Source organism: Zymoseptoria tritici, chromosome 12, assembly GCF_000219625.1.
Source record: "Zymoseptoria tritici IPO323 chromosome 12, whole genome shotgun sequence".
Taxonomy (NCBI): domain Eukaryota; kingdom Fungi; phylum Ascomycota; class Dothideomycetes; order Mycosphaerellales; family Mycosphaerellaceae; genus Zymoseptoria; species Zymoseptoria tritici.
The window spans coordinates 111,332-138,766 of NC_018207.1; the positions used below are offsets into that span (position 1 = coordinate 111,332).

Consider the following 27,435-nt stretch of genomic DNA (forward strand, 5'->3'; position numbering starts at 1 on the left):
GTAGAGTCCCGCCCGGGGTAGCCGTAGACCGGGGAGTTATGTACGGACTAAATAATCTTAGTACGGAGTTTATCGTTTTATAGAATCTTAGTGTCCGCCGACTTATATTCGGCCTCCGACGTAACCGCCGCTCTAGGAACCTACAACCTGCCGCGATGCCTTAAGCGGCCCTTCTCGTCGATACTATAATCCCTAATCTGGATTTTAACCTTTAGATCCGGTAGAATAGCCCGGGATCCGTCCTTAACGGCGCGGATTACCGTCTAATACTAGGTGTCCTTTTTTAAAGTCGGACCCTATAGTTTATTTAACTCGCTGTCCTAAAAGGGTCCCGCTATAGCCGCGTCCTTACTATCGGAATTCGGCTCTAAAGCTACTAGCTACATTAGTATAGCTTATAGGTAGTAGAGTTAGATAGACGTAGCCGATATTTGTTTGTTTGTTTGTTTGTTTATTCCATTTACGTCCTTTTGGAGTCTATAACTATGTAGGACGGCCTTGCCCTAAAGGCAAGGCAGTAGATCTATTTACAATCAAAATCTTCTGTATTCTTTAACCTTAGGGGAAAACCCCGTGCCTAAGGCAGTGCTAAAGGACTTTAAACAAATACAGAACAAAGGAAATTAAACGAGTGTTGCAGCCTAGGGCTGCAGAATTTTCGCGCCAAGCTTTTTGCAGAATTTTCAGCGGATCCTTCCGCTTTGCACGCACGCACGCTGCAAATTCGAAATGCAGTGCAAAAGTAGTGCAAAATGCCGTGCAAAAGCAGTGCAAGAGCAGTGCAGAATGCCGTACAAAATGCCGTGCAAAAGCAGTGCAAAAGCAGTGTAAAAGCAGCTGTCTAACTCGCTGCCTTCTCTTATCCTTAATATGCCTTTGTAGAACTGTATGCCGCTTCCAAACGCATATAGCTACGTAGGTTGATCGCAGAGTTGTGGATTCTACCGACTGTTCTAGCTCTTTAAAGTGCTTCGGTTCGGATTTCGAGGAGGTGCGCGTATAGGGCAGAGTAGACTGCTTCTTCTTCTTCTTCTCCTTCTCGTTTGTAGCGTAGAGGGCTGTTCGTTCGAATCGTACTGTTGTTCTGTTATAGCTTGTATTTCGAGGCGGATTTCGAGAAGGATTTTAGGTGGATTTCGAGAGGTTTTCGAGGAGGTTTCTTCCAGACTGTCTTAGTTTCCCTTCCGAGGAAGGTACTTACAACGGCCACCGCGTGAAGGTGCAGTCTGTTCGGCCGTCGACGTAGCCGATAGGTTGTTAGCTACTACCTCCCTTTCCCCTCCGGCCGCCGGCTAATCCGGGGCTAGATTAGGTTCTAGGAACCTCCTAAACCGTAATATCTTATCGTCCTCGCCTAGAGTATCCTACTCCCTATAAGAAAGTACGTCCGGCATAATCGCTTCGGTCCCCGGTCGGTATACGAGTTTAAACTAGAATAAAGTAACGGTCTTAAACTATCGAATCTGCCTCTTACTTAGCTGCCTCTTCGTTATAAAGTACTCTAGGTTCTTATAGTCCGTCTAAATAGTAAAGGGACTATACGTCTTTAGCTCGGGTGCCTAGAATTTTAGGTAGGATACTACTGCTAACATCTCCTTGTCGTAAATGTCGTAGTTAATCTCGGCCTTATTAAGCTTCCGTAAAAAGAAGCCTACTAGCTTTAGGACCCCGTTCGCTTCCTATAGGAGCGCGCCTCTAACCGCGAACCCGCTACAATCTATCTCTAGGAACGTAAGAAGCCCCGGGTCCTAGTATATAAGTACTAGAGCCCTATAATACTTCCCCTTTAACGTCTCGAATGCTTTCTCCTTAAGCTCTCCCTAGGAGAACGGCGTTCCCTTCCCGGTAAGCGCGGTTAAGGGAGCGGCGATCTTAGAGTAGTTAGGGATAAACATCCTATAGTAGTTAGTAAAACCTAGGAACCTTCGAACCTCCTCCTACGTCCGTAGTACCTTCTAGTCTTCTACTACTTAAATCTTCTTAGGGTCGGGTCCTACGCCTTTTCCGTCGGCATAAACGATAAACCCTAGGTACTTAACAGTCTTCTATACGAAAGCGCACTTTCCTAGGTCTAGGTATAGGCCCCTATCCTAAAGGGCCCGGAGGACTATACGAACCTTCTAGTAGTAATCCTCGAGCGTACTATCGGAGTAGATAATTATATTATTACTATATACTAATATAAAGTCGTCTAGATATTCCCGCAACAAATTGTTAATAAACCGCTAGAAAGTAGCTAGTGCCCCGGATAGACCGAACGGGCATACTAACTACTCGAATAGACTAAATCTAGTGCGGAAGGCTGTCTTATACTCTTCGCCGGCCGCTATACGAATATAATAGAAGGCGGCTATAACGTCGACCTTCGTAAGCTATCGTAAGCCCGTAAGGTTCCTTAAGGTCTCCGGAACTAACGGGAGTAGGTACCTATTATACTTCGTTAGAGCGTTTAGCGCTCGATAGTTATAGTAGAAACGTAGTCCCCCTCCCGGTTTACGAGCGAAAAGCACTGGTGCTATAGCCTCCGAGGAACTTAGCCGGATATATCCCTTTTTTAGTAGGGCATTAATAACTTTTCTTAGGACTAGGAGTTCGTCCTTAGATATGCCGTATAAGGGGCCCTAAGGTAATTAGGGTAGTAAACTATCGGTATTCGGCCGGAGAGCGATCTTATAGTCTAGATCCCCTCTATAAGGAGCGAGCTTGTCGGCCTCCCGCGTCCTAAATAGTAGTAGTATATCGTAAAGCTCTAGGGGGAGCCTACTCTTAAGCTACTTATCTATTAGGGGCTCCTTTACTTCTAAGGATTTCTAGATATCCCAAACCGTCGCTATAGCGAGGGTTGTAAACCTCTTAGTATCCTAAAGGGTCTTCTTAACGTCCTCGACTAAAGCTATAGTAGCCGCTACAAAGCTACCGGAGTCCTTAATCTCCTTATAGTTCCTCCCTTCTTCTACCTATTTGTTAGCGATACTATAGTAGAACCGGTGTTCCTCTAGTATAGTCCGGATCTTATTATGCGCCTTCTAGGGGTTCCTAAGGATTAGAGGGAAGGCTAAGTTAGGCACGACGTAAGTATATACTAACTAGGTATATCCGCTTACTCCTATCCGGAACGCGACGACTCCCTTAATCTACGAGTTACGCCCGGACGTAGTAGCGCCCTTAACGCCTCTCTTCTTATTACTAACTAAGCTAAGCCCGAGGCCTTTAGCTAGGTCTCCGTTAATAGTAGCGTAGCATTAATATCCTTCGTCGATTAGGGCGAAGGTCCCGAAGGTTTCTTCTAGGACTACGTCGCTATAGATTAGGGTACCGTTTATCTTACTCTTAAACGCCTCCTAGCCTACTATTATTACTACGGCTACACCGTCTCCTACCCTAGCACTTCGGGAAGGAGTTAGTCTTTTCCCGTCTCTATAGAATCCGACTCCTCTTTATCGTCCTCTAGAACCGGTCCTGCGCGGACCGCGTTTATTCTAGCGGGTAGCGTTACTACGGCGTAGGGACATTCGCGTATACGGTGTCCGTCCGCTCTATAGCGGAAGTAGAGTCTCTTCTATCGGCGTCGCTCTCTTTCTACGTTATCGACCTACTTTACTCTCTACTTCCTTCTAGCGTAACTATTCCGACTTCCTTAGCTTCTTAAGCAATTCCCGCTCGTCTAGGCCGGGGTTATAATAGTATCTCTATCGGCGTCTACCCGTACTCTCGAGGTACTCCTACCCTAAGGGCGCGCGGTTACCGGTATAGAAGAAACGGTGTCCTTGTTCTTCTCTTTCTACTTTTTGTTAGTAGCCTTAAACTAGTTAGTAGCCTCTAGATTAGTTATTACCCGCTCGACCTCCTCTGTATAATCGTTATAGTCCTTAATGTTTACGATAGAGGTAGTATATATCTTTACGGGGTTCGAAAAGGTATGTTTTAGGTATCTAATCTAGACCTCGTCTTTCTAGCTCGCTCCGCCGGTACTAAGTAGGAGATCGTTAAATCTTAGCTAGTAGTCGTACTATAGCTAACTAAGTTTATGCCGGAGGTTTATAAGCTCTTCTAGTACGTTTAAGGCCTCTCTACTATCGCCGAAGACCTCTTCGAGTCGCGTAAAGAAAGCCTCGGGGTCCCGTACTTCGTTCGCTCCTCCCGACTCCTAGAAATAACGTATACGAGATCTCTCCTTATAAGGGAGGGTATCGTAGATAGCGTCCTAGTAGTATAGGTCGGGGAGCGTTAGTTTAAGGCCGGTACGTACTCGAAAGGAGCTTCTTAGCCGTAGTAGATAGTCTCGGAAAGTACTCGACTTCCCGTCCTAGGCTACCGGCTTCTAACCCTTAGGGCCCGAGGGTTTTAAGTCGTCGCCCGCGGCCGGTCGACCGGAGATCGCCTAAGTTAGTGCTCAAATTAGGTCGTTTATAGAAGGGGCCGCTAGATCTACTAGGGCTCCTCTAGTTTCGGCTACCGGCTACGGTATATTCCGCTCGGCTTCCGCCCGATTAATAGCGTTCCGCTAATGTTCTAGCTCTACCTACATTATATATTAACGTATATATAGTTGCTAGAGGAACGTTTATAGATCGGGTGTACTCGGCTCCTCCGGATTAACGTTACCGGATCCCGAAGGATTTACGCCGTTGTCCGTTATATCGCTTATAGAAGGAGTTATATCGAGTAGATCGAACTTAATGTTACGGGTAAACAATGTATATACGAGAGTTTAGAGTCTATATTAGATATAGTAAGTTCGATAAGGAAGTAGCCTAAAACCTCGCGGTAAGCGTAGAAAAGGATATAGGCTACTAAGACAAAGTACGGGGTTGCGCTACGTATTATAGAAAGGGCGCTAGTCCCTTATAGTACCGAGCGTATAGCCGTCCTAGCTAAGAATAAGAGTAAGCTATAGGTTAAGGAAATAGCCTAGGAAATTAACGACCGTAATAATAGTAAGGGTTTAAAGGTAACTATTAATACTAAGGGCAATATAGTCGAGGAGAGTAAGGCTCGTAACCCCTTAGCTAAGACTAATACTAAGGATCTGCCTGTTTTTAGTACCTCCGGTCGCGTTGCCGACGGATACGCGCCGACTATAGAGTAGGTTTACTAGTAATACCTATAGTTCGGTAGTAAGGAAGAGGACTAGCTCGCTAAGAACTAGCTTAATAAGCTAGATCTTCGTAACGACGACATTAAGGAACTTAGTCGCTATTAAGTAGTGCTTGTTATGTCTATAGTATAGACATATAATAAGTAGGGGAGGAAAATGTTATAGGGTAAATAGTACTAAATATAGTTTACGGTATAGCGTAGTTTTAGGTCTTAGCGATATATAGTAGTCGGATTCTTCCTTTTTTTAAGGATCTAATAATAACATTACCGGTCGTCGGTAGTACTTAATGCACTTTATAGCTACTACTTATTTCTTAATATAATTCTACGCTCGATACCGCGCCCTTAGGTAATTATATACTTACCTCTTAGTGCCTTAGGTTAGTAGTAATCGATTCTAACTACTATAATAGCTAGTAGCTAAGGGAATAGCGAGCTATTAGTCTATCGAGTAGTCGTAGTAATATTGTCGATAATAGTAGAGCGGTTAGAAGGATAAGGATCTTCTACTAATTAAGTGTCGATAATAGGAGGTAGATTAAGGTTACCGTTATCGGTTAATAGGCTAAGGATATCGTTGTCGGGCTCGCTATTACTAATCTTTATATATAATTAGCTTAGAAGTATATATAATAGTCCTAGCCCTTACTAACCTCTTCCTTTATAACCGGTAGAGCTATAACCTTAGATTTAGAGCTATATATACTAATTAGAGCGATTTAGAAGGTTTAAGAGGTAAGGAAACCTACTAAGACTAAGGTAGACACACGTCCTACCGAGACCCTTGTTTACTACCAAAAATAGGTAAGAGTTCTGTACTAACATGGGACAGCCGTCGCGCTAAGTTCCTCGGCGTTTCGTCGGAATCACCGATACAGGAGCAAAGGGATATCGAGATGGTGATAAACGAGTCGCTAAGAGAGTCTTTCGCAAGGCGGCTACAACTTGCATATCGTGAGGAAGAGCTGGCTGCTATACCACAACAAGGGCAAAGAGACGAGCAGTGAAAGAGACAGAACAAAGAGCGGTGAGATATCTTCCAGACTACAACATCAGCTACACCGCCATGAACAACAACAAGGACAGCATGGTCCTGCCATGAACATGGGCGAGGCCTCGAGGCTGGGTAAAACATTGAGGGTGTGCGATTAACGACAAATGTGGGAAAGAGTCGTTGCACTGCCCCGTCATGGTCCACCAGGAAAAGTTCGTTCGATGGCCGTCGTCGCGAGTTCAGGTCATGCCGTTCTGCATGGTCGCGGTCATCGACGAACAGAGCTGGGACTGCGTACAGGAACACTTCTACTCCGACCCCAGCGAAGTCAGACCAAGCCGGACAAAGCCAATCCTTGACCAGATATGATGTCCGCTACTTGCTGCATGCAGTTCTTTCACTGTATGTATGTGGGGATCGACTGGCGTTGAAGACGACTTGAGTGATTGTATAGCAATCATGCTTCGGTCTGCCTCTTTCGTGGATCACATGGAAGCCGTCATCAAGCCGGTCTGATCAACACCGTGGTTCACGGTCAGAAGTCCGAATCTGACACGCCGTGCATCATCATCAGTGAGCCTCCCGCCATGAGACTTTGGCGATACTTTCCGGCAACACAGCATCTTACGAGTCCAGATCATGCCACTCCGCAAGGTCATGACCATTGATGCATGGTCGCCGAATTTGGAGAACATGCTCGCTCCTCCGTTGCCCATGCCAACAAGAGCTCATGCGAACAGTTGTCGGCCTCTGTCTCAGAATTGCACAGCCCGACCATCGACATATATAAGCACCCTGTCCCGCTCCTCTCAGCACTTTTCCTCCTCAAATCGAACAGTTTTCAGACTCGGTCAGATTTGCACTACTCGATCGTCTGCGAACACAACCGTCATCTTCCGCTTCCTCCAACCTCTATTCGATTCATCCGACTTCGCTCTACACCGGATCTACCTTCCAAACTGCGGCAAGCCAACCATCCGCACGCATCGCCTAATCAGCTCAAACCCACCAGACGTCCATCGAAAATGAAGATCACCCTTCTCATCCCGACCCTCTTGCTGGCTCTCGGCGCTTCCGCCGCTAAGAAGAAGGACTGTCGCACCGTATGCAAGCCGATCAACGGGCAGATCCAAAAGCCGCATGACTGCGTATGCGTACGTTCCTTCCATTGCTCCACCCTTTTTCTACTGGCCCCAGACTGACCTTTGTGCGTCGTTTGTGCGTAGTGCCAGAATCCTCACGTCTCAGTCTGTCAAAAACCACCTCGCGAGTAGCGGACACGTCGTTGTCGCTTCAACTTCGCCAGTGGTCTTCTCCCCAACGGGCCGGGACTGCAGACTTGGACTTGGTTGGCATCGAGGAGGGCTCGCACGACAATGGCCGCCGAGAATTCGTTCCCGCCGTCTATTCTCGAATTGTGGTCGCGGATCGATTGGAGTGGCATCGAGGAGAATAGTGGCTGCGAAAAATGATGCATTACATCTTTACTTCATCTCGCCGTGATGCCGTCAGTCCTCGTTGACATCGATGACAGGATGAATTCTATGTCAGGCAATTGAGAGGGACGCAGGGAGGGTATGATGGCGGAGATCTGCAATTCAACGCTGTCCATCCGCGGTTGCTGTGCGTGGTGCACGCCTCTTCACATCTTCAACTTCTTTCTTCTCGCACTCAGATCACCTCCCTCCTGTGGTTCAAGAGATCGGGTTCCTCCGCGCCGTCAGCGAATACAGGCAACTGCACCACGTTCGCCTTCGCTGCCTCGTCCATCTCCCGCGGTCCTCCGAGATCCAGGGTGGTATTAAATCCATGCTACTCGCAGAGTCATGGTTATCGAAGCATGGATGGAGGTTTGACACTCTGCATGTACCTGGTCGATTCTCGTATGGGTAAGCTCGTACAACATTGCAAGCTTCTAAGTGTGCTTGCGATACGAGGACCTCTGCGTACATGGGCCGGCGCATCCGAACAGCCGTCAAACTCCGTCAGGTCTGCACAGCCCGACCGTGGGGATATTAAACACAGTCTTCCACTCCATTCCGCATCTTGACCTTGCCGAATTCTCCTCCCCATCTGATCGGCCATTTACATCGCGGGAGATCAATCATCGACGCACGCCGAACCAAACCAACCAACTGAACGACCATCCAACATGAAGATCTCCATCCTCATCTCGACTCTCGTTCTCACCCTCTGCGCTTCCGCCGCGCCCGCCGCCGAGCCGCAGACTGCCGTGTCATGCTCGGGGCAGTACGTCTGTCGGAGGGCCAAGAATCTTTACGTGGACCCTATCGGCTGCCTCTGCGTACGTACATTCCCATCCTTGCAGTCCATTTCCTTTGCGACGAGCAGAGACTGACCTTTGCGACTGACTATGTCTAGTGCACTGATCCTGGCAACGTAGCCTGCCACCCACCTCGCGACTAGCGTATACGTCGTTCTCTTTGCGTTCTCTTTGCGTTCTCTGCTGCCGGAGCAAACCGTTGGGTTCGGATGGATCAATCATCACGCGGGCGGCGACAGCGACGGCGATCGCGACAGTGATGTCCCGGCAAGCGTGGCATCAGGGTAATGAGAAGAGCAGTCTGCAGTTCAATACAATCTGTCAGCGGTCACTGTGCGAAGTGTCCAGCACATCCGCTCGCGTCATCATCTTCTCTCTCTCTTGCTCGGTGACTTCCTCCCTTGGGACTTGGGACCTCTTACGAGTCCATATCATGCCACCCGCAAGGTTGTAGTCATCGCAGCATGGATCAAGCTTTGAGTCATTTGGGCACGTTGCTTGGACCCGGTCGATATCCATGCCAACATGTGTAAGCTGACCGTCCATATAAGCACACTCTTCCGCTCCACTCGACTTTCTTTCTTTCCTCCGTCTCGCCTCGACACCGGATCCACTACCAGGGACCACATCGCCTTCCAGACCGAACGTACACGGCCATCACCGAACGACATCAGGTCAACACCGAAGCATTTCAACACACAAAGACAACCATGAAGATCTCGATCATCGTCTCGACCCTCCTGCTCGCCCTTGGCGCTTCCGCTCAGGGACATGAATGCTCTGCGAAGCCAGTCTGTCGGAAAGTGAATGGACAATACGTGGACCGCAAAGGATGCGCCTGCGTAAGTACCTTCTAAGTTTTATATGCCTTCCATTCCTTTTTCGACTGGCGAAGACTGACATTCATGTGTCGATGATGTAGTGCGTCAATCCTAACTTTTCCTTCTGCCACCATTGAGCTCCTCCGGGCGTGACCGGGCCTTCTCTCGTCGCATTCTCTGCAGCTGGCACAAGGTCCGACTGGATCTGGGATGGAGGAGGATGTGAGGGGAGTGTGGTCGCTGCGACAATTGGATCCGGTTCATCTTCACTTGGTCTCGTCGTCACGCCGTGAGTTGTTGGGACTGACTGGCGAGACTCTTTTTCTTTTGTTTCGGGATTCCGCAGGCCGCCGTGAGGGCGTGAGCGGAGGATGCAATGTACATACTCTTCACCGACGGTTCACCGTGTGCGGTGGCCGTCCGCGTATTAATGGCTTGTTTGCTTTTCTTCATAGTCGGTTCACCTGTTTTCTCGTCCACGTGAGCAGTCTTGTCAGCACCGCAAGCGAATGCTGAAGCTCACGACGTGGTCGCAAGGAAGGGCGGGAAGTGCCTGAACGACTCGCCTGGTCGTGCATGGCCAGGGCGAGGATCTGGTATGTCGCAGTTCGCGACCTTCTATTCGAAATCTCGTCGATGAGCGGACAGGCACACGGGGGCTTTGCGAAGGACCTCTCTTCGAACAACGTCCGGAGCAAGGAAAGGCTGCACCGGAGACCGTTGTTCGCGACAGTCGGCCTGGCAGCCTTGGCTCGTGTTGTTGTTGTTGTTGTCACTTTGTTACTTTCCGAGACTTTCTCGGCACAATCTCGCTGTCTCGCGGGCCGTTCGTATAGACGATAAACCTTGCCAAAGGGCTGTTCAGTGTTCGGTTTCCCTCCACCCTCAAGCCCTATCGATCGATGAATGTCATCCCTTCGAGGTCACGAGAGGCATCTCACGATATCATAGAAACTTGTGAATCGTCTTCGTTCCAAAGTTCCCTCGTCGACGCAGACGAAAGAGCGACGCCGGTCGGATACAAGAAGCACATTCACGCTAGCGAATACCACTATACACCCACCAATCACATCCCCGCTTTCTCCCCAGGGCATCCGAATATGGTAAATTGCATTTCTGGTAGGCATCAACGCGTGTGGACGAAGGGAAATGAGTAGTTGAGCATAGAACTATCATCCCGTCGCTGCTTCCCGCGTCGCGAGCGGAGGATTCCTTCTGCTTGGATCTTTTGCTTTGCCGAGTTCCGAACAGTCCTTCTCTATCAATTTGTCTGTCGTTCTTGACCATACTGTCGTTACAAAGATACACCTCTCGCAATCGAACATATACATACCCCACGCGAAACCGCCGATGTAAACAACACACATCAATCCAAACAACAGCATATCCCACAAACATGCGCGCCTCAACCCTCTCCCTCCTCGCCCTGTTCAGCTTCGCAACCGCACAGTCCTCCTCCACCTCAGCCGCCTCCTCAACGTCAACCTCCACCTCCTCCGGCTGCGGTCAACAAATCGACAAGTAAGCCATCCACCTTCCCACACCCACCCGACCAACCCACACTGACATTCTCTCTCAACAGCATAATCTTCCTCTGCCTCCAAACCACCCGCGCCCAACTCTCCTCCTGCTCCACCACCGATCAAACCTGCCTCTGCACGCAACAAACCGTCGTACTATCCTGCTACGACAACTGTCCCAAATCACCGCAGCGCCCGGCCGCGAAATCCCTGCAGGAACAATACTGCGCGAGTGTGGTGTCTTCTTCCTCGGCGGCGGCGGCGGCAATGTCCTCTGCCATGGCAGCAGCAGCGACGACTTCAGGTGCGAGCGCGACGGGGAGTGGAGTGGTGATCGCGCCGGGGAGTGGAGGCGCGAGGGTTTCTGGGACGAGTGGTGGTGCGGGCATGGGAACTGCGACGGGGAGTGGAGCTGCGGCTGCGAGTCAGACTGGCGCTGCTGGGAAGGTTGGGGTGGTAGAGGTCGGTGGAGTTCTTGCTGCTGTGGTTGGGTTGGCTGCGATGTTGTGAGAAGAGATGGGAGCGATTAGGAATGGGCGCAAAGATGAAAGACGCGGATGCGAGATGATATTGGAGAAAAGTCAGAGATTATTGCTTGATACCAGGCGGAGGAAGGGTTCGTGGACGAGCGCTGGGATGCGATGAGGATGAATTGGATAATACCCTGGATGGTGGTGAGCTTGAAATGCGATGAGGATGAATTGGATAATACCTTGATTGCTGCTGAGCTTGAGAAGTCAGAAACGGAGGACTGGACTGCGTGAGTGACTGCGAGTAGCAAAGTTTCGTATTTGTCGATACTATCTCATCTTCTGACCTTACCCTTCGGCGACGGCATCCCTTCTGCGATGGCATCCCTTCGTCCTGTCGTATCAAGCAACTTGCATGCATGATCGTCTGAACACTCTACTCCTTCAACGGCGGTGTCGAGGCGAAGCACGACGCAGCAAAGGCTTCAGGATAGCGAGCTCCGCTGACGACGGCGTTCTCGCAAGCCTTGCGAATCTCCTGCTCTTCCTCCTTGGACAGCTTGACCTTGAGGGAGTTGACATTCTCTTCGAGGCGGGAGAGGTTGGTGGTGCCGGGGATGCTGTGAGAGAAGAATTGTCAGTATAAAAGAGGTTTACTGAGAGATCAAGTCACAACTCACGGGAAGATGTCGTCTCCCTGAGCCATCAACCAAGCCAGAGTCAACTGGCTGGCAGTGCAATTCTTCTTCTTCGCAATCTCGGTGATGCGGCCGACGAGCTCGAGGTTCTTGGGGAAGTTCTGCCGACGAGTCAGTCACCACTCCTCTTGTCCCGCAAGTCATCAACAAGTCTCACCTCCTCCGAGAAGCGCGGCGCGAACGTGCGGAAATCACCCTCCTCAAAGTCCTTCGGGCTGCGAATCTGTCCACCGAGCATTCCACGTCCAATGGGCGAGTACGCCACGATGGCAACACCCAACTCACGAGCCGTCTTCAACAGACCAATCTGCTCACTCTCGATATCCAGACTGAACGGAGAGTACTCAATCTGCACGGCATCGATATGCTCCACCTTGCACGCCCTCCTCAAAGAATCACTATCACACTCCGAAAGCCCGATATACTTAATCTTCCCCTCCTCCTTCAACTTTTTCAACTCCCTAACCGTCAACTCCACCGGCGTCTTCCCATCCAACCGATGCGCATAATAAAGATCAATGCTCTCCACCCCCAACCTCTTCAAACTCTTCTCACACGCCTTCCGACAATACTCGGGCGTGGAATCCACCCATCGATTGCCCTCGGCGTCCGAGCAATTGGCAAACTTGGTCGCGAGGAAGATCTTCTCCCGCTTGCCCGGGTTCTGCTTGAACCAGGCGCCGAGCAGGTCCTCGGAGTCCTGGTACATGTCGGCCGAGTCCCAGAAGAGTTCGCCGAGGTCGAAGGCCTTGTCCAGCACAGCGAAGCGCTCGGCGTCGGGTTTCGGGGCGCCGTAGAAGGCGGAGAGACCCATGGTGCCGTAGCCGAGGGCGGTGATGGTCGGGCCATTCTTGCCGAGTTTGCGGACGGGGAGGGTGGGACCTACGGCGCCGCCGGTGGCTTTGGAAGCGAGGTTTTGGATTGAGGCGGACATTTTGGTGGTTGATGTTGTTTGTGGTGTTGTTTGTATGGGGTGAAGGAAGGAAGGGAGGAAGGTACAGGTTGAAGATATATACCAACCTACCTTAAGCTTCTACTCCGGGCATCGTTGTAAGCTGTTTTCCGCCCGGAGTTGGCGGACTTAACGGATTCAGAGCCACTTAACAACGAGGGTGGGGTCTCTCCCGCATAGGCGCATAACCAGAATATGACCAAGATATGTCAGAGGAGAGGCTAGAAGGGAAGATTGGCTCTAAAGCAGGGCTTGGACACGCCCAAGGACACTCATAAAATCTGCCGCAAGTAGCTGCCGTGTTCGTTGGCGAGAATGTGCATCTTGAACGGGAGTGTCAGCTTTGCTTTGTGCAGAAGGTGGCATTGAGCCATGCTCGAAAAGATGAGACCGAAGCCCAAGGAATAGCAATCTAAAAGTTCACAAGCAGGCAGATGAACGATAGATGGATCATGAAATTTTGTCCGATTCAGATTTCTTCCTCCATATGTCCTAACCAGCGGACGGTGCAGTATACACACGATTGCGGCTCAAGAAACATATGTCCATGTCCAACCCTAACCCTAAGAACACCCTCCAACGCCATGCACAAAGCAAAAAGTCCTTTCCTCCTCCCCAAAAAGCAACGCCATCAGCCGATGAGGCGTGGCGGGTCCCATATCCAGTCCAGTATACACCCAGACGCCATATCTCCCGTCCTGTTCAATCCCTCTCGGCTCCAGTCCAACAAGGACTCCCCTTCCGCTCCCTATACTCCACCTCTGCACTCCCCCGAAACTTCATCTTCAACCCCTTCAATCCCATTAATCTCCTCCCTCCACTCCCACCACTACTCTCACTCCCAACTCCTCTCAAGCTCCCATCCCTCAACGCTCTCCCACCTTCCTCCTCAAAAACAGGATCAACCAATTTTCGAACTCTTCCATTGAAATTCCCTCCCACAACCACCAACCAAGCCGCCGCAAACGCCGCCGCAGCCACGACCAGACTCAACGGAACCCTCTCATTCCCCTGTCCAGCCTCCGCAATCACCGTAGCAACGGGACTGAAAACCGCTCCACCCGAGATCGCCGCCGTGAGAACCACACTCGCGAATTTCGTATTCCGTCCCTGACCGCGTAAGCTCTGCGCAAATATCAAACTGAAGAGTGGTCCCTCGAAGAAGAAGACCAGAACCATCATCGCCGTACCCGCGCCGCCTGTCAATCTCGTGCAGAGAGCTGTGCAGACGATGACGCCGGAGAGGAAGATGACCAGAAGTAGTCTTGGTTTGACGACGAGTCCCATCGCCGCGGCCAGGAATCGGGAAAGCGCGAACGCGGAATGTGCGATAGCGGCAAAGTCGGTGGGAGACCGGTTGGGAGCGATGGCGTTGAGGTATTCGGCGAATTGCGAGCCGTTGACTTCCTGCGCGCCGACGTAGAGGAATTGGAGGACGACGCCGGCGGCGAGGACAGCGGCTGTGATGGGAACGGGGTTGTACTTTTGTGGGAGGAACTTTTGTGGGAGGAAGGGGAGGTGGAGGGTGGATTTATTGGTGTTGTGAAGAGTTTCGGCGGCGTCTTCCAGTTCGGCGGAGGTGGCTTCGGGGAGAGGGAGGTAGAAGTATATCACCGCGAGGATGACGGTGGTGAGGGAGAGACCGAGGTATGCCCATTGAGTGTTGACGAGGGATGGAGCGTTGGTCTGGGATCGATGGAGGAAGGCTTTGTCGGCGATGAGGGGTGCGACGATGCTGCCGACCGCTTGGATGCCTTGGGAGATGTTGAGGCGGATTTCAGCGTGGGAGGCGGGACCGCAGAGGACGATGAAGGCGTTGGCGGAGACTTCCAGCATAGACAGGCCGAAGCCGACGATGAAGTTGGTGACGAGGAACGTGGGCCAGGAGGTAAGGACCGCCGCCGGCCAGTATATCAAGCACCCGGAAGCGTATATGCACAGGCCGATAGGGAAGCAGGCTTTGAAGCCCCAGTTGTAGAGCACGAGGCGGCCTAGGGTGAGAGGTCCGACGAAGTAGCCAGCGTAGTATGCGCTGCGGAGACCGACGGCCTGGCCTGCAGAGACGTTGGCAACGTTTTGAAATTGGGCATTTAGCTGGTCCAAAAGGCCATATTCAAAGCCCCACACGAAGAAGAGGACGGTAACAACAGCGATCGGAAACAGCGACTCCCGATGAGTGAGGTGAACCAGACTCTTGCGTTGCTTCATGTTGACAAAATCGAAAAAGGTCGGCGACTGAGGGGCGGTATTCCGAGTGGTATTCGTCAAGGCCGTCTGCGATCGTTCCAGTCCATGAGCCATCTCCGGAGTCGTGAGAAAGTCCAAGCCCATGTCCGGGGTATCAACCTCCTCATACGGCTTAGATGTCGGCTGCGCAAAGTCTCGCCTCCCGCTGAGAAATTCCATAATATCCATCTCTCCATGCTCCGCGTCCTCTTCCACAGGCGCTTTACCCAAACTCTGATCATGAGCAACGTCCGGGATCTCAGGCACAGTCTGTTCCTTCTCCGGAATGACCATCGCAAACGAGCCAAACGTCGAGTCAACATCATGCTCATCCCTCAACATCCTCGGCGCAACTCTTGCAACAAGCGGTTTCAACCCGGGTACACACGCAACCATAATTCCAATCGTGACCTCAATCGCGCTCCACATGAACGAGAACGCGAGATAAAACGACGAGTCCGTGGCAATCGCACTCGTGAGTTCTCCACTCCCGACCGTCATGTCCTGAAGTTCCGCCAGGCGCATCTCCGACGCTGATTGCAAGTATGATATACGCACGACATCCACCACGGCCACGAAGATTCCGAATCCAAAGGTGATGACCAGGATAATCTTCTGTTTTTTCGGCAAGCGCATGCTCGTCAAGATGGGCATGGGGAGGAAGAAGATGGCCAGGTCGGTGATGAGGTTGAGCGGGACGGAGGAGAGGTAGATTGTCAGGATGTTGGTGCAGGTCGCGTTGTCGGGTGTCACGGCTTGGAAGACGGCGCCGACGGGCGTGCACTGGAAGACGGTGACCATGGTCAAAGCGAAGCCTCCCCCGTTGACGACGAAGAGGGTCGTGAGGCATCCCCAGCGGAAAATGTCGTTGGCGACGGAGAAGGTGAGGTAGAAGATCAGGATAGACGTCTTGGTCGCCATGAGAGCCGGTTGGTATAATATACTGAACGCATAGTTCGCGCGCCGAAGTTGAGGTTGCCATTCAAAGGGAATATCCGTCTCGTGTCGCCCGAGTCCATAGGCGGTTCCCCAACATATTGCAAAGGACAGTCCGAATGCGATCGCCCATGCTGCGACAATGAAGTAGTCTTCCAGAGACACCTTTTTCACAATCGCGAATCGGGAGAGCATGCGGAAGAAGACGACGATGGTGCAGACGGCCATCAACGCTATGGTGACGGCGAAGACAGGCTCTGCCCTGCCCTGGAAGTTCAGGGGATAGTCGTCCATCGCCATGATTGATGTTGTCCTGCGCTGCAAAGGCCCATTCTCCAACTCTTCTCACGTCGGTGTATATCGTCGTTGGATTGATGTGGATTGGTTCCTCGGACTCGACATTCGCGCGGAGGTCGTCATGACATGGTGGTGCCGTGGGTCCAGGGGAATGTGAGATTCTGTGTATAGCTGTGTCGTAGATATGCGATCAGTGGGTAGATGTGCAAGAAGAGAGAGGCAAAGAGAGGCAAGACGACGACGACGAAAGAGAAGAACAGTGGTCGCCGCTAGAGCATCGGCCGAGGAAACGGGATGGAGGTAAATCACTCCTAGAACTAGTCGGTCTGCCACGCGAGACTCCAGCATGGGTCCCGGAGAGGAGACGAGACGAGACGAGACGAGACGAGGCATTTACCGTTTCCATCTCTCTCACGTCTTGTCCGTCATTGCAGTCGTAGTCGCAGGACCCTCCACACTTCTTTCTCTGCTGTCGAGTCCTCGATCATCGTCATGCGTCAAGATCATCGCGGCGGGATCTTGGCCGAATGTGCCGTCAAACCCCGCAAAGAGGCGGTGGGGAGTCTTGCCAGGTTCTTGCCTCGTGGGAGTGGGACTGACTGGCTTTTGAACCCTTTTTCCCCCTTCTGATGTGAGTCTCTTCAACATCGTCGGACGCAGTGAGAGTTCAATCGCAATAGGGTCTGAGTGGATATATCTCCAACAGGCGGAAGACATCGGATGTTGACAGTGAACCACCGCTAAAGAAACTCACCGCTCGTATTCTGCACCTCGATCTGCCAAGTTCCACCTTCCTCCGACCATCGTACCACTCCTTGACTAGGTACAGAACCAGCCTTTCAGGTACGCCTTGAAGAAGCACTCAATCCGTACCAGGTCCCAACATCTTTTGTGAAAAAGCGATTCGTAATGTATGCATATCATACGCCAATTCCAATCTTTTCCTTCCCATCGCTCGCTGTCCCATGAAACCGGACAGTCTACCTCCAGAGTTCATCGCGCTCACATGGCACAAAGTCTCTCCTCAATCGTATCCTTGCATTCATCCCCTACATGCCCTCCACTCAACCACATCTCGAAAGAATGATCCGTCCCTCAATCCATCTATGCCTTCCCTCCATCCCTCCACCACACACATCTACTCCTGCCCAAACCCAACCGTCTCCTCCACCGCCCACGTCAATTTCGTATTCAACGCCTCATAACTCTTATACGGCGGCAGATCCAACCGATTGAAACAAGTATGCGACTTGGGCAACTGCGTTTCCTCGCCCGACTTTTCAATCGTGAACCTTCTCGGCCCGTCCGACCCTTGCAGGTCCTTGAAGCCGTTGACGGGAATACGTGATGTTCCTGTGGCGAATTGAAGGAGACGGGACTTCTGCTCGGCGTCCCAGCCGCGGATGCACTGTTCGTCCATGTCAGTAATTTGAAGATTGATTCGGGAGAGGAATGCAGTGCGACTCACCTTCCAGAAGTTCTGCACCACGAGATCGCTCTCGGTGTAGCCGCGGTAGTCGGTGTGCTTCTTCCAATCATCGACATCGATGTCCGCAATACCACCAATCAACAACTCCAATTCTCTCTCATCGAAAACATTCACCAAGTCCGCGGGAATCAACTCGTGGAAACCCGCCACGAAAGCATTGAATTGCTCTTCAACACGTTTCTGAATGCGCCACTCGGTGATGAGCTCGACGTACTCCTTCTTGTTGTCGTTGTCGACTTCAATATCGCGACCGCCGGGCTTCAGATCGACAGTGACCTTTTCGCCGAAGCGTTCATCCTCGACGGAGAAAGTGCTGTAGATGACATCCGTAATGTCATTCTCCATCGCCCAGCTGAGCGTGCGGTGGAATTCAGCATCGACACCCTCCATGTCGAGAAGGTTGACCTTCTTGCGGAGAATCATCTTGTAGAAGGCGCCGATGAAGAAGGCGTCGAGGAAGCGGCGGTGGAAGATGGCGAGACCGACAACACGGCCGATGAATTTGAAGTAGCCGAGATGCTCGGGGTTGATGCCGGAGTGAGGGTTGATTTGGAGGGTGTAGTTGTCGTGGGCGGAGTATTCGAACAGGCAGTAAAATGGGTTGAACATTTCGTGGGAAAGGAGGAAGAAGAATTCTCTGTGGAGGAGTTAGCTCTGAACACATCCTCGTGAGGCAATCAACATACCTCGACAAGCCACCATAATCGAGACCGTCTTCACCATCAAACTTGATCATCAACCTCTTCTTGAGGTCGTTTGGACTCTGTCTCATGATCTCCGCATACGAGTCTTCGAAGATATGAGTACGCCTGACCTTGACATGGCATTGTCCGGATAAGATCCTCAGTGCGGGCTGCGATCGGAAGTAGATGAGCTTCCTCCTGAAATCACGCTTATACTGCGGCACGTTCTGATCCAGTGAAGATGGCAATCTAGGATCATCCCACGTCGTCGTCTTCGTGTTGTGATCCACAAAGTACACTCGCGCAGTGTTGGTCAAACGCATCTCCCATCCGCTGGGAAGAGGTCCGAGTTGCGAGACTGGCTGCTGCTGGATAGTGCTGTTACCCGCAGCGTTCTGGCCGTACATTCTTATGTACTGCTGCCGCCTCGGATCAACCCAGGTAGTCGTGCGCGTGTTGTGGTCCACGAAATAGGCACGTCCTTCTGGTGTGTGACGCTGCTCCCAGCCAGCCGGAAGTTCGCCTGTACCGGCGGTAGTAGCACCGGTCGCGACCATCTGAGCTGCACTGGCATTGTTGGGCGTGGTGGATCCTGCGGCGGCGGCGGCAGCTCCAGGTGCTGCGGCAGGAGTATGTGCAGGAGGTGAGGCCTGCACCCTGTCGGATAGTGTAGGCGAATTTGCTCCAGCGCGATCCTCCGGCAGCATACGGTTCTGATGCCTGGTGCGCTCCGCATTGGTCTGCTGTTCCAATTGAGCACGCTGTTCTCCAGCATTGTAGTTCGCCGTAGGACGGATCCACGTCGTCTGCCTCGAGTTATGATCCACATAGTACGTCCTTCCCAAGTTGTCCTCACGGCGCTCCCAACCGGGTGGCAGCCTGCCTTGCGCATCTTCAAACGCACTGAATCCCGACTCATTTCCTCGTCTAGCCGGCGCGCTCGTGCCGTTCGCTGCGGGTGTGGTGCCGGCCGGAGCAGCTGGAACAGTACTGTTTCTGTTCGGCTGTGCTGAGCCGCTGGTGCTCACAGGTCGGTCGGCTTGCAGTGATGCAACGGATTGGGCAGCCGTAGGGGTCGAGACAGAGGCGGCTCCGTTCGTGGATGGCGCAGTCGATGGGGCGGCCGGACGTCCTGTGGTAGATGTTCCGTTCGCGATTGGCGCTCGCAGGTTGGTGGACAGGTTGAGTATCAGCTTCCCGTTGACGACGAGGTTATCGTTGGATTTTCTGAGATCTCTCGTAATCATTTCTGCAAGTTGTCAGCCAGAGGCGATCTGATGATCATCCCACCGCACATACCATCACCACCAGCATCGAGGTCAATAACACTGCCGACCCGGACGTTGACCACTCCGAGGAAGCCCTGGTCCTTTTTCTTGAACTTCTTCTGGTCAAAGATTTGTACTGCGAGTATACTCTCCTCGGTCACGCGCCTGCCTGCCTGTCAGCAGTTTGCCGTCAGATGTCCTCCAACCACTTCACCTACATATCAAAGCTCTCATTCCAGTATGGGTTCAGCGTCTTCTTGATCACCCCGGTTGTCCTCGTCTGCTCGCCGCTGATGGTTGCGACTGCGAATGGGTCCGGGAAGCCTGCCGGGGTATCAGTATGTCTGCCTGCATCATGTCCCTCCTTCCACCCGTAGACCACTCACGAAAGACATCTCTCTTGTACAAGCCATCTGCCGCAATGACTGTGTCCGATATTAGCCCTTGTCCTGCTGTCCGCTGCCCAGTCCACGCTCTTGCATACTGGTGACTCGCAGATTGGGCTGCGGAGGAAGCTCCATGATGTTGCCTGTGCCCGGGGTTCACTCTCCGCGTGATGTCGGCCGTCGCTGTCGATGTACCATGCGCCGAGTCGGATGCGCGAATGCGGAGATGGAGGGCGAACTGAAGCGAGTGGTATTGGCGGATCGTGTGGATTGATGTGCAAGGGCGTGTTGATGATTGAGCTGCGGTCGAGAGTGAGGTGTGCCGTGCCGTGGGGTTCAGGTTCAGACCGATGGATGCTGCACAGCCTTCCTCGTGGTGGCGTCAACGCTCCCTCGGTTTCCGTCCAAGGGCAAGACTTCGAACGAGTCTCTCTTTCCACACGACAACAACAATGCACGACGAAGATTCCAAACAAGCAGAAAAAGCACGAGTGCGGTAAGGTATCACTATCCGGCAAGGTCTGTCAACTCACGTGGGGCGACTATTGACGGATGACCGAGGCCGTCTCTCAGCCGCCGGGATTCCCACGATTCACCGTGGTGGGGCGCGACAAGCGCCGCTGTATTTCTGGTCGGAGTATGAGCTATCTCCTTCTCTACACTGCATGATCATCTGCTCTCGAGTCGTTACACGTCAATGACATGGCAATACTGCGACAGCGCGAGGAGATCGTGCTCATCCTTTCTCCAGCATCAGAGAGGCCGCCATGGCTCAATGGATGACTATCTAGCGATCGCTAAGAAAGAAACATACCCGCCGGTGCGGTTGACTTCATCAAAACTGCGTCCAATGGCCACTGAATCCAATGCTGGAACCGCTCATCCAAGGAACCCAGCACGTCCTGCAGCAGTCGTCTCGCCCATCCACAAATCCACCATTTATCGTCCAAGACATTCAACAGCACGCAATAATGAGCCAGCAGGATGAGCGCCTGCGGTACTCGCCTCTTGACCAGACTGGCGAATTGTCCGGATCCTTGCTTAGGAAAGCACAAGATTGATGCTACGCTGCAAGACCGCTGTATGGATAAGAGGGAATCGTAAAGAAGCTTGAGCTCGGCCAGCACGGTCACGCATATTTGTCGGTCACCTGGCTGCATCGGGTGTGAATCGAGCAGGAAGTCGAGATGATTCAGTCCACAAGGCACGGCTTCGTGGACTACTGGATTTGTGCTGCGGCAAGGTCAGCTTCCCATCAAAGACAGACATAATTCAACTCACCCATCAACACCGTGGACCGCAACCTCTTGGAACCCTCTGGTCAGTATAGCAGCGAATGGCCCATGCGCCACCAACAACCAGCTCTCCGTCGAAACAGCATCAATACCTTGCACCAGCAAGATCAACTCCGCCATTGTATCGATCGGCGTCACGCTGGGCGGAACGGCGTACGCGAACAGACTCACAAGCCAAGTGAATATGAACCTTTCGTTGGCATTCTCCGCCGTGCAAGCTGGAGTCTCTTGTCGATAGAGCAGCATAGCTTTGTCCGCATGATCTACCGTGCATGCTCGGAGCATCAGGGCATCTCTAGGCTCAAGGTGAGCTTTGTGCAGAGCGGTGAATGCCAGGAGTATGTGCATCACGTAGGTGCACGAGAACGCGAGATTGGGCAATTCTATCGCCCAGATGTGCATGGCGTACTCGTCGTGCTCGCCGAAAATGTCTCTTGTGTAGGACATGCTGTCGATGATCAGCTGGCGGAGCAGTGGTGTGTGGCTTCCACCGTTAGACCTACTAATGATGCATCAATCGCAGATCCTCTTGCCAATCGGATCGCTGCTCAGGCAGACTACGGTGAAGGCATTCGGTGAGCACAGTGTATGGACCCGGCGCGCCGCCTGGACTCCTCTGAGGACGCGGCGCCAGAAAAGGCGGAAATGATGCGTCGAGAGATGCCGATCTCGAAGCACTTCTGTTGGACGAGGACGCAGTCGACCCCCTTCTCAACTTGGAATCTTTCCTGGGCCTAGAATTGCATGACTTCTTATGGCCAACCCGTGGCGGTCTCCTAACAACACACTCAATCAGCCTTGCCCTTCGAACGGAAATTCATCCGAACCTGCCAAAGTTGCATACTTTTCGACAGTACCCGCGTTGTCGTCCTCGTTCGTGGCCTCCTTCTTCAACATCATCTGCGTCGGCGCGAGGGTCTCGTATGGCGATCGACCTTGGGCAAGAGGAAGAACCGCCATGATCATGGACCGAGGGAATCATCGGTAATCATTAAGTCGCCAGTCGTGATTGATTTGAAGAGGACAACCATCCTTGACATAAGATCAAAGGATGATCTTCAATCGCGAGACCCGCTGCACATCATTGACGTTCTCCAGGCAGTGTCGACAGCGAAGGGCAGTGTTCAGCGGGCGGGCTGCGGTACTGATCTGCTGGCGCCGCTCGGCCTCGTCCCGTTGTTCCAAGTACATGAGTACTTCTATGAGGGCAAAGTCATGAGCCAGCCACGGTGGCTAGCGACCAACTCAAACCATATTCTCCAGACCAAATCGCGAGAGAAGCAGACTTCTCCTGCCACCACACGTCTTGCCCTCCTAATCCAAGGCTCAAGTATGACCTGTTGCAATACCTCCAAGATACCACCAATGGCCAGAAGGTGGTCGTCGCCAAGACTCAAGGACACATAGCAATGTCGATCTTCCAGCCCTGGACTCAGGGCTCAAAAACGTGGTCGGCTTGGCCTCAAACGGGAGAGGCTTGAACACAAAGCCCAGTCAGTCGCTGGAAATCGTGACACCGCCATGCTGCTCTTTGGTGCATCCGCCACGTGATGAAAATGCTGCGTACAGATCGGACACTGCGATTCGCTTGGAGAGGAATTTGAGGCCGCTTCCCTATGGACTTCTGTCTTAGGCTGACATGGGAGACGATGCGTCACTTGGGATTCCTTCGCCAACTGCTTCTACCGCGTGGAGCCAACTGCAACACAGCCAGCTCCAACGACCGATATTATCATCACCGCATTGTTCCAATCACTGTTCCAGAGTACAACGACATCGCCAACTCATCCGAGGTACCATCCCCTCACTCTGGACTATCCCAAAGCGGTAACATCATATTCGACACGTGAGCCGACGCCTCACAGTGTGCAGCCTCGCGACTGTCGATCTGCCGCTCGCCTCCACCAATCGACGCTCAACGACTCCTGCATTCTCGGAAGTCAAAACCACGACCGGTGAAGAAGAGGGCTCTAGGCATCACCGATGCGGGCAATGCCACACATACCGCTTTCGGAAATGTGCTCGGAGTGGGCCAGGGTTGTCAGATGGGGCCTCAACTGTGAGCCGTCGATCACAAGACGACGAAAACCATGTCAGGATCGAAAGCATGCCGACGTTGTGGAGCACAGAGTATATTCCCAAAGCTGTAGGGCAAGCCATGATGATCTGATCTTGCGGATCGTCACGACATCCCATCTTCGACTGCGTCTTCAGATACCAGGGCTCAACCAGCTCGCGATCTAACACTCGTGCCTCGCAGTACACTTCGGTGTAGTGACCGACACAATCCCCGAATCGATATCTGTATCCTGCCCTCCCGTGCCCTTGACAAACTCGCCCCCATCAAACGACACAGCGCAAGCCGGCCACGAGTCCGTCAAACCCTCATACGCGCCTCTCGCCCACATATTGTGAGTACCCTCGTGGTCCGCGCGACCCACGCTGAAGGCGTACTCATTATCCCAATTCAGGTCCTTGTCGTAACGTGTCTTGCCGGTCGCCGCGTCGTTGATCTGGAAGCAGATGATGCGGCGGTCGATGGCCGCTTGGTAGGGACTTCCGCCGCCGTATTGATGGACGCTGGTGAATAAGTAGTCGCACATGGGTTTTGGTTTGGGTTGCGGAGTTTGGGTGGGTTTGGCGGGTTGGGTGGTGGGTTTCAAGCCTGCGGAAACGCCTTGGATGAACGCGGCGACGTTCGAGGCTTGAGCCTCTGCCGTGGCGATTGCTTCGTCGAGGACGGATGCGGCTGGGTTGGGCGCTGCTGGGAGCGCGGAGCCCAGCGTCTGGTGGTAGCTGAGGAGTACCGCCGCCAGCACAGTGGTTGTGAAGTGCATCTTGATTGATGTGGAAGTGGAGTCTGCAGATTGAAGTGGGATGGAAAGATGCTAGAAACCCGTGCTGATGTCTTGCGAAGGATAAGTCGATGAGCGGAGAAGATGTGCATACTTATACTCCCTCTCTGCACCGTCTAGTGGGCAGAAGAGGTAGTGCATATCGACGGCATTCAAGGCAATGAGGAGCCACCTCTTGTCGATGCTTAGACGATGCTAAAGACCAGCTCTGCCTGGACTTGATGCACCGTCGTGACAAGGCTGGGGCAGTGCACGTCAATGGCACTCAACGCCATGATGCGCCGTCTCTCGCTGCAAATTAGACACCGATCAGAAGCCGTGCTGTGCCTGGACTCGTTACACCACGTGGATCAAGGCTATGATAACGATCAAAGAGCGTCATGCCATAAAGAGCATAGCCTTACGAAAGGCACTCGCGAGTCATTCAAAGCCATATTCTTCCAATCGGAGCTCGATCGTCCGCCGCCTCTTCTCAGCCTTGTGCTTTTGTTAGATGTCAGCCTTGCGAGCCTTTGGCGTCGCGTGTTGGTGGTCGCTTTGTTACGATACTGCCGGTCGATAAGGTCGAGTGTAAAGAGCGGTACCAATCGACCGCATGAAAGCGAAGATACAGCCGTGGTACTGGCCGGCAGCTTGTCGGCTTCGCTCTTGCTCCTCATTCCCGCTTCCTCCGACGCCACGCTTGCCAGTCTCAACATGCGGACGGGCACTACAATGAGTGCTCCCACCCGTCGCAAGCTTCTCCTGTTCTGCGTTCGTGAAAGGTCTCGTCCAAGCGGCTCATACACGGCAAGAAAGGAAGCCATTTCCCGTGCAAGCGCAAGAGCGAGTATTTCTGCTCGTGGTATCGTACTCAGAGACCACTCGGAGATACATCGTAACTCCTCCTGCAGTCTTCGCGAGCGGGAGGAAAGGCTGCAGTATGATGCCTCGAACTTGCGGACATCCACGGCGACAGGAGGTAAGAGCTGTACGGTCCTCGTGGCTCGGTCTCCTTATCCCTTGGCTCCTCAGCTATCAAGATGCCAGTCGGGAAAACGCCTGAAAGCAGAGTTTCGCGGAGGTGGAAGAGTTGAGCTCTGCAAATTTGCGCCCTCCGGAACCACTTGTGCCAATGGTTCCGCTCGAATGTGAGTCGGTCGGATCGGATCGGAGAGACGTGGAGCGGCGTTCCTGGCCGTCTCTTTTAGTGATCGGATCAAACTTCCATATCCTTCTCTCGCGGATGTATGAACGATTGTGGCCGATGCCGCAGCGGTCCCTTCACCTGTGCAACAACGCTTCACACCGGACGCACGAAGATCGATATCACACGGAACGAGTTCCTTTTGTCTCTTTAAGTCTCCACGACCACAACATAGTTTCACCTCTTTTAAGTTCGATAGAATGGCTCTTGCTCCATCTCAATATCTTCAACGAGATCACTTTTGTGGCTTCTTTCTTGATGGACGCCCAATATTTTGACTTTTGCAAAGATCATTCTACTTTTTCGCCTCTCCTCTTCCATCTTACACTTCTGCTCCACCTCCTCGAAAAAGTAACAAAGTCAACCGCATGCTGTTCGCGCGCTTGGGTATGTGGTCCAGTGGATGGGAAAGCAGGTCGGATCGAGAGCAAGATCCCGTCGGAACAAGTCAAAGCCAAGACTGCTCTCCAGATGTAGAATCGATCGAAAGCTTGCGCTCTCAGTATGGGTTGTAGCCACGGCCGCGAGGACGGTATCCGCCACGGTAGCTGTACATCGATCAGTAAAGGTTCAATGCAGCGGCTCTTCTTCATGTGAACTCACCCGCCTCCGCGTGGTGCGAATGGCTGCTGGCCGTAGCCGCCGCCTCCACGACCACCGTAGCCTCCGCCTGGCGGTCCGCCATAGCCTCCTCCAAAGCCACCACGTCCACCACCGCGAGGCCCTCCACGTCCGCCTCCACCGCCACGACCAGCACCTCGAGTCATACCAGGCAAGTTTGTCCGTTTGGGCACAACCTGTATCATCTTGTCAGTATCCATCCATTCACCTCCACATATCACTCGCTCTTCATACCTTGATCGCACGACCGCGGAACGTGCTATCGTTGAGCACCAGCGCCGGCGTGACGAGATTGGGCTCCGAAAACTCCACATACGCGTACCCCTTTGGATGTCCGGTAAACTTGTCCAGCAGGATCGTGACGCGGTTGATGGAACCACAGCTCTGGAAATGCGCCTGGATCTCCTCGGGACTTGCGCCGTAGTCGACATTGCCCACAAAGACACTCCGCGCGTCGATGTCCTCCTTGTTTTCGCGCAAGTTGTCCGCTTGCGAGTCGATGTTGGCTTGCAGTTCGCGCAACTTGGCGGCTTCGGCTTCCATCTCCTCCACGCGCTTCTTCATTGCCGCAATCTCCTCCTCATCGCCGAGGTCGTCGTCCTCTTGTTGTCGGTCCAGCTGCTCGTCTTCTTCGCGCTCTTCGCGCTTGACATCTTCGGTGTCGGCCATCGTGGCGGAGGATGTGTCGGAGATTGATCTGGGTGGGGTTCGCGTTAGGGACTCCTCTGGCATGCTCGCAGAATGAAGGTGGGTAAGAATGCAGGCGCGTGGCGGGTCAGGGACGTACCAGGAGTAGGAGGTAAGGTGTTGGTAGTGGAAGTGGATTGGAAAGGTAACGCGCTGGGTTAGACGGCGCAGTGAGAGGTGTTGTGGTGGATGTGAAGGTAATGGAGGAAGCTGTTCTGAAAGTCGGAGCTGTGAAAGATGCCCTTCACATGAAATGCGTCTAACCGCTTCGGAATTAGTTCCGTTTGCATCACCATTCTTCAGTCTTCACAATCCGTCTCGTCTTCCTTGTGAAACATTCACCGACTGAGGATTATTCCCGCCGCATGATTCGTGAGTGAACGGAACATGGAACATGGAACATCACTGGAGTACGCAGGAGTGTTCTCCCTACCAACGATCGTGAACAAGGCACCGGAATTCATGTGGTTCCAGAGGAGGACTTCTGACATCTTGAATATGCTGGGAGGGAGGAGTGATTCGCCCGGTTGCCTGACTGCAGAGCCACATAACATGGTCCCCGCTGACGAACTACGCTTGCTGCTCAATTCCCAAGTCAGCGAACGAGACAGAATGGAGATAATCATGGACCGATCACGACTCCATTCAGCGTTCACAGTGTGAGGCT

At 52.6% G+C, this 27,435-nt stretch overlaps 8 protein-coding genes across 8 annotated transcripts; 3 read left to right on the forward strand and 5 right to left on the reverse strand.

The window, feature by feature from the left end:
- Positions 1-6,228: 6,228 nt before the first annotated feature.
- On the forward strand, positions 6,229-6,557 carry MYCGRDRAFT_106248 (uncharacterized protein; the record flags this gene model as incomplete). Its single annotated transcript, XM_003847800.1, has 1 exon — positions 6,229-6,557. A coding segment is annotated over one exon (308 nt), but the record flags the coding sequence as incomplete, so codon positions are not given.
- A 1,689-nt stretch (positions 6,558-8,246) lies between these two features.
- Positions 8,247-8,666, forward strand: MYCGRDRAFT_96882 (uncharacterized protein; the record flags this gene model as incomplete). The annotated part of the gene is made up of 2 exons (XM_003847801.1): positions 8,247-8,399; positions 8,499-8,666. The coding sequence occupies 2 exons, from the start codon at positions 8,247-8,249 to the stop codon at positions 8,664-8,666; spliced, it is 321 nt and encodes a 106-aa protein (XP_003847849.1).
- A 1,816-nt stretch (positions 8,667-10,482) lies between these two features.
- On the forward strand, positions 10,483-11,519 carry MYCGRDRAFT_111382 (uncharacterized protein; the record flags this gene model as incomplete). Its single annotated transcript, XM_003847802.1, has 3 exons — positions 10,483-10,720; positions 10,782-11,365; positions 11,415-11,519. The coding sequence occupies 2 exons, from the start codon at positions 10,596-10,598 to the stop codon at positions 11,227-11,229; spliced, it is 573 nt and encodes a 190-aa protein (XP_003847850.1).
- Positions 11,489-12,877, reverse strand: MYCGRDRAFT_77172 (uncharacterized protein; the record flags this gene model as incomplete). Its single annotated transcript, XM_003848199.1, has 3 exons — positions 11,489-11,809; positions 11,870-11,988; positions 12,045-12,877. The coding sequence occupies 3 exons, from the start codon at positions 12,819-12,821 to the stop codon at positions 11,626-11,628; spliced, it is 1,080 nt and encodes a 359-aa protein (XP_003848247.1).
- Positions 12,878-13,733: 856 nt separating this feature from the next.
- MYCGRDRAFT_10742 (uncharacterized protein) lies at positions 13,734-16,274 on the reverse strand (the record flags this gene model as incomplete). The annotated part of the gene is made up of 1 exon (XM_003848198.1): positions 13,734-16,274. A coding segment is annotated over one exon (2,541 nt), but the record flags the coding sequence as incomplete, so codon positions are not given.
- Positions 16,275-17,436: 1,162 nt separating this feature from the next.
- MYCGRDRAFT_77175 (NEDD4 family E3 ubiquitin-protein ligase) lies at positions 17,437-20,481 on the reverse strand (the record flags this gene model as incomplete). The annotated part of the gene is made up of 7 exons (XM_003848197.1): positions 17,437-17,706; positions 17,767-18,424; positions 18,474-19,719; positions 19,770-19,903; positions 19,957-20,062; positions 20,125-20,163; positions 20,223-20,481. The coding sequence occupies 7 exons, from the start codon at positions 20,257-20,259 to the stop codon at positions 17,437-17,439; spliced, it is 2,490 nt and encodes an 829-aa protein (XP_003848245.1).
- Positions 20,482-23,659: 3,178 nt separating this feature from the next.
- Positions 23,660-24,256, reverse strand: MYCGRDRAFT_96887 (uncharacterized protein; the record flags this gene model as incomplete). The annotated part of the gene is made up of 1 exon (XM_003848196.1): positions 23,660-24,256. One exon carries the CDS (start codon positions 24,254-24,256, stop codon positions 23,660-23,662), a length of 597 nt encoding a protein of 198 aa, XP_003848244.1.
- A 1,703-nt stretch (positions 24,257-25,959) lies between these two features.
- On the reverse strand, positions 25,960-26,947 carry MYCGRDRAFT_77177 (uncharacterized protein; the record flags this gene model as incomplete). The annotated part of the gene is made up of 5 exons (XM_003848195.1): positions 25,960-26,008; positions 26,064-26,124; positions 26,203-26,257; positions 26,316-26,778; positions 26,869-26,947. 4 exons carry the CDS (start codon positions 26,748-26,750, stop codon positions 25,960-25,962), a joined length of 600 nt encoding a protein of 199 aa, XP_003848243.1.
- Between the last annotated feature and the right edge of the window lie 488 nt (positions 26,948-27,435).